This window comes from Homarus americanus, unplaced genomic scaffold (assembly GCF_018991925.1).
Source record: "Homarus americanus isolate GMGI-L3 unplaced genomic scaffold, GMGI_Hamer_2.0 scaffold59495, whole genome shotgun sequence".
In the NCBI taxonomy this organism is placed as follows: domain Eukaryota; kingdom Metazoa; phylum Arthropoda; class Malacostraca; order Decapoda; family Nephropidae; genus Homarus; species Homarus americanus.
In genome coordinates this window covers 5283892-5291205 of record NW_024732415.1, presented here as the reverse complement: position 1 = coordinate 5291205, position 7314 = coordinate 5283892, and the positions used below count along the sequence as shown (strand labels likewise).

The following is a 7314-nucleotide window of genomic DNA, read 5'->3' as shown; positions in this document are numbered from 1 at the left end:
CTACTACACTCTATTACCAATCCAGACTGAGCTACATACTACCATAACTCTAGAAGGACACCTATGCTACCAAAACTCCAGACTGAGCCAGACATACTTACTACAAGGCCTCATGAGGAAATTCCCTCACTACCAGTCTAGACCGAGTGGGTTAGCCTGACACAGGATGTAATAAAGGTCAGGGTCTGATTTATCGTCGAAGTTTTGATCTTCTAGGCGGTAGACAGCTGCATAATCCCTCTCAGTCACAACGGTTGCCAGCTGTGTCACGGTGCCATCCCCGTACAGAGTTCCATCTCCCCACTGCAGAGGTGTTGCAAGTACCCCAGGCTTCTCCAGGTCCACCCACACTGGCCAGCCTGTCAGGAGAGAGAGAGAGAGAGAGAGAGAGAGAGAGAGAGAGAGAGAGAGAGAGAGAGAGAGAGAGAGAGAGAGAGAGAGAGAGAGAGATGTGTTTTTGGTTATTTTAACGATGCAACTTTTTCTAGAATCATCTTAAGATTAGGAAGCCTTAGCTAATTTTATCTTCAGATTTCTTAACTACCCTCATGCTGACCTAAACTAATTCAACTTAATCTAACCTAACTCACTAATCTAATCTAACATGAACTGACCTAACATTAGTTAATCTAACCCATGGGTTCTCAACCAGGGGGGAATTTCCCCCCTCAGGTTTTTTTCAGAGAGGGGCGAAATGCTAATATGGAAAAAAAATAAAAGGATTTTCAGTATTATATGCATATTATTTGGAATGCACTTTTTGAGGCAGACAATCTTGGAAAGGAGGGGGGAATGACATTCTGACATATGGTGAAAGGGGTGCATGGGGCAAACAAGGTTGAGAACCACTGATCTAACCTAACTCACTAATCTCATCTAACATGAACTAACCTAACATTAGTTAAGCTAACCTAACCAAACGAAACCTAAGCTAACCTAACTCACTAATCTCATCTAACATGAACTAACCTAACATAAGTTAATCTAACCTAATCAAACGAAACCTAAGCTAACCTAACTTAACCAACTAACCCCTCAATGTAGCATTAGGGTGTTTAAGCCTCAGGTAAAATAAGCTGAGGTGGCGAATCTTTATGCGGTTCCCTGTTTTCCCTTTAAATACAACCCATTGTCATTACCATCCTCCTAGAACCACATCAAGGGGTACCTCGCCCCTTATGTCAGGACAGGTGACGGGACGACCAGAGATACGTGAGCAGTAATAACACACTGACGGTCGACGGGTTATGCTGGACGAACAGAGATGCTAAGTAACATACAATGTGGCTGAGGCCTTGAAGACGTGACTTTAGGTTATCATGTTTATGTTACGACCCAGCCATTGTGTTGCCCAGGTCTTCTGACGGTACACCTCTCACCCAACAAATAATGACTATCTATCTATCTTGTTGAATGAGTTTACACAAGAGCCAATATAGCAACAATAACAGAGGGTCATATTGCATGGCGTCGAGCAAAAAGCGTTCACACGACCCCCAAGACATGCTGTTAGCATTCAACATGGCGGTGACTGTTTCAAACTGGCGAGCAGTCTTGATGGTGGCGAGGCGGTGCCCAGGTATCTTGGCGCACAGTTCCTTCCCGTGGGTAAATGTTCTTTGATGGTTCGTCACCAGATACAGGTAGTTGTCCTTCATGATCCCGTAGAAGTTGTTTGGCACCGAAGCTGTTTAGAGACAATTTACTGTTTACTGAGTCACAACCTGACAATATATTATTTTATTATATGAAACTTGTTCCAGTTCCAGGACCCGACACTGACCCCCACAACACGGGCTTCTCTACAACACTGATAAACACACAATAATTAACATTAGTATTACGAGAAAGATTCACCAACAGCTGACCTTCCCAGAAGTAGTAGGTGGCGTCCGGGGTGTCGGTGAGGGTGTGGTTGATGGGTCCCTTCTCAGACAAGTGGCACTGTACCGTGTTGGCACTTGTATCTGGCACCGCTGCTACCGCCACACACCGCTTGGCAGACCAACACGCCAGGCGACACGTACCTACACGGCCGATAAAACCTTCGTCAGTGTAATGAATAAGTTTATAGATATATCATAGATGGTCTCTGAGCCTCAGTGTAAGTTGTGGGTTGAACTGAAGGTTAAGTACTTATCTACTTAACATATGTGAAGAAACACACCACAGGTAAAAGTATCTTTTATAAGTAATGTTCACAAATTACGCGGCTGATAATGATGATGTATTTTACACCAAAACAATCACAAAACTCATCACAAATTCTCTAATTATTATTTAAAGAGAAAGGTGATTGCAAGTCTTAAATTATCATAGAGAAAAAGTACAATTATAAGTTGCAATAACTTAAATTATTCATAATAAATTACCTGTAAATAAGAACAAAATATTTATTAGACAAAACCATTACCTGAGCTGTGAAGTGCAGTGATCACCAGCTAACTCTCTCAGGTTATAATCTTGGGCAGGATTATGGGGGAGCTAAATAGTTACGTGGCTTTATTTGTTATTATTATCAAAATAATTCATTAATTCCTACATTAAATTAAATAATACAAAAAATGGAGAAGATTAAAATGTTACTGAAACTCTTTTGAAACAACGTGACGATGACGTAACTCACATGCGTTATCTAAGGTGTAGACGCCGTAAAAGTCACCAGCAGACAGAGCCTTCCCCGGTACCACCCTAAAGTTACCGAATTTAGTACTGATGATGCACCGGCCATGGCCATTGCGGCCATCACTACCAACAGAACCATCACCATCCACACCACCACCATCACAATGTCTCTCCCTGCCATCATGGTACTGTGGTTCCTCCCTGGAAATGATGACGTGTTGCTTCAGAGGGATTTCAACTTCAGAAATATTGACTGGGAAAACATTGTAGGTAACTTTGAATCTGACGACTTCCTAGACGCAGTACAGGGCAATTTTTTTAAACAACTAATTACAGAACCTACTAGAGGTGACAATATATTAGACCTAGTATTAACAAACAAAGAAAATATTATCAGAGATATCACAGTAGGGGAAGAACTAGGTAACAGTGATCACAGAGAAATCAGGTTCACCCTAAATTGGGAAACGAAAAATAATGACAATATGGTCAGAGTCCCAAACTTTTGGTTGACGGATTATCAGGGGTTAAGAAGGTACCTAGGTGAGGTCACCTGGGAACAGTCACGTCAGTTCCCAGTAGGAAGGGGTGAGGTCATAGATGACACAACAATTGATCATGACTATAATATATTCACTAGTATACTACATAAAGCACAAGAACAAAATATACCATACAGAAAAATTAGGTCAAATAAGAATGAGGCCAAGGTGGATGACCAAAAAATTTAAACATGACTTAAAACAGGAATTTATAAGAAATTAGAGGGAGCGGAGGAGCAGCTCAGATATAGGTATAATGAACAATCTGGGAATGTTAAAAAAAATGTAAGGAAGGCAAAGAGGGACTAAGAAGTCAGGATAGCAAGAGAATCCAAGGCGAATCCCAAGGAATTTTTCCATGTATATAGGACAAAGGTCAAGGACAAAGTGGGACCTTTAAAGTCAGAGAGAGGGGAAGTGTAAGGGCGGAAACGATCTCCCTGCTCATTACCGCTGCTAACTCTCTCGTTTGCTGGTGCGGACAACACTTAGGGCGGTTGGACAGAGGTGAGAATGGCAGCTGCTACCCGTGTCACAGGCAGATTCACCCCAGCCGCCATACAGTCACTATCTAGCTACCCCGCTGTTCGTCATATTCTGGCTGTGCTCTCATCATAGGTCCTGGACTCGTGGGCTGTGTCCCCAGACCTTCACTTATCGACTGTCAATTCTCTGGTCACCTACCACTACCACATACCACGACCGTCAGTTCATCTCATTCCGTCTGTGTCCCGGTGTTCTCCTGCCATTTCAAGACGTCGCTGAGTGTGGAGTTGAATTGACGCTTCCCTACCCTGAGTGTGGATCACCCTGTTCCAGAACCTTCCCCCAGGGCCACTGCCGTAGGAAATATCTGTTCATTGTTTTAGTCTATGGTTGTTTGATTCCATTAATTGCTGACTCCCCTTTATTGTTCGATTCTATCAATTGTTGACTCCAATTAATTGTTTGAATCCATTAATTGCTGACTCCCATTAATTGTTTGATTCCTTTAATTGTTTGCTTCCCTTAATTGATTAACTCCATTAACTATTGGCGGCATTAATTGTTTGACTCCCGTAATTATTTGATGTTTGTTGAGTGGTGTCAGAGATTTGTGTTATATATTTTTTATAGTAAAGAGATGTCAATCTCAAACGGTTGTTTGCTTTTCCTCAGAAAACCATGGTCCTTGACTTTCCTTTATTAAGAACCTGATTAGTCTGGTAAGGGATTTCAATCCCTTATTCCCAGGCCTTTACAGGAAGTGATCGATGATAGTGAGAAAATAAGCAAAGCATTAAACAGCCACTTCTTATCAGTTTTCACAGAAGAAATTCACGAGGAAATTCCAGAGGTGGAACTGATATTTAGGGTAAATGAAGAAGAGAAATTAAAGAATATTACTATTAGAAAAGAAGATGTTCTAAAGAAGATAAATAAATTAAAGAAGACAAAATCCCCAGGGGCAGATGAAGTTTTCCCTCGAGTTTTGAAAGAGTGAGGAATAGATTAGCGGACCCCTCGTAAATTTATTAACAAAATCATTAGACACGGGAGTTGTGCCAGACTTGTGGAATCAGGCAAATGTAGTAAACATAATCAAAAAGGGAGACAGAGCATCAGCGTCAAATTACCGGCTCAACATGGGTTTACAAAGGGAAAATCTTGTATACGAAATCTGCTAACGTTTTTTAGGAAAGTCTTCGAGGTAGTAGGTAATAACGAAAATTATGATGTTATTTACTTAGACTTTAGCAAAGCGGTTGACAGAGTACCGCATCAGAGGCTTCTGAGAAAAGTTAAGGCTCATGGTATCGAGGGGAAAGTTTTAAATTGGATAAAATCATGGCTCACCGATATAACACAGAGGGTCAAGGTAGATGGTGTTAAATGTGAGTGGGGCTGTGTAACAAGTGGGGTTCCCCAGGGGTCAGTACTAGGCCCACTCTTGTTCATAATCTACATAAACGATCTAGATACTGGGATCAGCAGTGACATAAGCAAGTTTGCGGATGACACCAAAATAGGGGGGCAGATTAATTCAGGGCAGGAAGTAAATGCACTACAGGAGGATTTAAATAAACTGCATCAGTGGTCAGAAATATGGCAAATGAAATTCAATACCAACAAGTGCAGCGTACTTAATATTGGAAAAACAAATACTGTCAATGTATACAGCTTAACAACATCAACCTAGAGAAGTCAACTTGTGAAAGGAGACTTAGGGGTCCTTGTAAGTCCGGACCTACTGCCTAGAAATCAGTGCGTTAATATTTGAAATAAGACAAACAGAGTATTAGGTTTTATATCTAGAAGTGTAAGTAATAAGAGTGCAGAGGTCTTATTGCAACTATATCTTACGCTAGTCAGGCCGCACCTCGATTATGCTGTTCAGTTCTGGTGCCCTTATTATGGAATGGATATCAATTCACTGGAGTCGGTGCAGCGAAAAATGACGAAAATGATTCCGGGAATTAGAAACCTTCCATATCAAGATATACTAAAGAAACCAAACTTGCATTCCCTAGAAAGACGAAGAGTGCGGGGAGATTTGATAGAAGTATTTAAGTGGGTGAAAGGAATCAATAGAGGAGATATACAGTAGATAAAGTTTTTATAATATCCGAGCAGGATAAGACTCGTAGCAACGGATTTAAGTTGGATAAGTTTAGGTTTAGGAGGGAGATAGGAGGGAACTGGTTCATAAATAGGGTGGTAGACGAGTGGAACAAGCTTAGCAACTTTGTAGTAAGTGCTGGAACGCTGGAAAGTTTTAAAAGGAGGCTAAATAGATCCATGGATGATAGGAAGTGGTAGTAACTCTCGACAGGAGCTGCCATGCACAGCCCAGCCGGCCTATTGCAGACTCCTTATTTTCAAATGTTCTTATGTTCTTAGGTACACCTGAAGCACACGATGACCTCAACAACAACTTATATGGCCGCCATTGTATATCAGTTTCCGTCTCTTTTATATTTCGTATTTTCAAGATATTATTGTATTCTATTATTACTATAATTTCTTTCACTACCTTTTTTTTAGATGTTAAAATTTGCAAATATTACCAAAATGGTAAAAGTTATTAGCAATAGTTACCTGAGTTGCTGTAATTAATATGTAAATACCGATTTGAATTATATATAGGCTTGGATAATGACACATACACACACACACACACACACACACACACACACACACACACACAGAGGACAAATTCATTTTTAAATTACAAATAAAACTCATTTACAACAACTTCAGTTCCTTTGTCGCCAGGCAGATAACAGTCACGCACCCACAGGAAGGTTGATAGACGGTGTTCATTGTAATAGCGTGTTAGTTTCATCTGTTTTGCAATGCGCCATTTTCTTCATAAATACACAATGAGGTAGCGACAAGACATTGGCGTGACTGGTCATGTGTGTGTGTGTGAGCGAGTGACAGCTTGGGTGTGGTTGATAGCATAGGTTTAAATGATAGTGTGGGTATGAGTGATAACGTGTGTGTGTGACTGATAGCGTGGGTGTGACTGACAGCGTGGGCGTGACTGATAGTGTGGGTGTTACTTATAGTGTGGGCGTGACTGACAGCGTGGGCGTGACTGACAGCGTGGGTGTGAAACTTGGCGTGGGTGTGATTGATAGTGTGGATGTGACTGATAGCGTGGGTGTGACTGATAACGTGTGCGTGACTGATAACGTAGGCGTGACTGATGGTGTGGGCGTGGTTAATAGTGGGGCGTGATTGATAGAGCGGGCGTTCCTGATAGTTTTTTTTTTACGGGAATTAGCCCACCTGGGCACAGGTCAAACGATCCACAACGGAGCCTGGGGAGCGAAAAAAAACCGGAAAGAAATTGTAAATATAGAAAAAAAGGTTATACTGTATTAATCTACCCCACAAAGATGCCGGAAAACCAGCTTTTTAAAGTGAGACATTGTAAGAGCATGGAAACACAGAAGAAGGCAGAGCATTCCACAGCTTGGCTGTGTGAGGAAAGAAGGAGATACTATAACGGGTTATTCTCGTGTGACCGACATCCACAGAGAAATGGTGGGTCTAGCGTGTTGCTAGGGATACCCAAAGAGTGTTCTATACTACTGAGGGTATACACAAACACTTGTTGTCTTAAAAGTAGGTTCTATTCTCGTACGGGAGATATATATAC

General features: G+C 41.4%; 1 protein-coding gene across 1 annotated transcript; it reads right to left on the bottom strand.

Annotated features, from left to right (window-relative positions):
* Positions 1 to 8: 8 nt before the first annotated feature.
* Positions 9 to 3780, bottom strand: LOC121868510. The gene is made up of 5 exons (XM_042369176.1): positions 3747 to 3780; positions 2627 to 2878; positions 1869 to 2027; positions 1508 to 1687; positions 9 to 359 (listed from the first exon to the last, which is right to left on the bottom strand). The coding sequence occupies exons 1-5, from the start codon at positions 3778 to 3780 to the stop codon at positions 130 to 132; spliced, it is 855 nt and encodes a 284-aa protein (XP_042225110.1). The 3' UTR covers positions 9 to 129.
* Positions 3781 to 7314: the final 3534 nt, after the last annotated feature.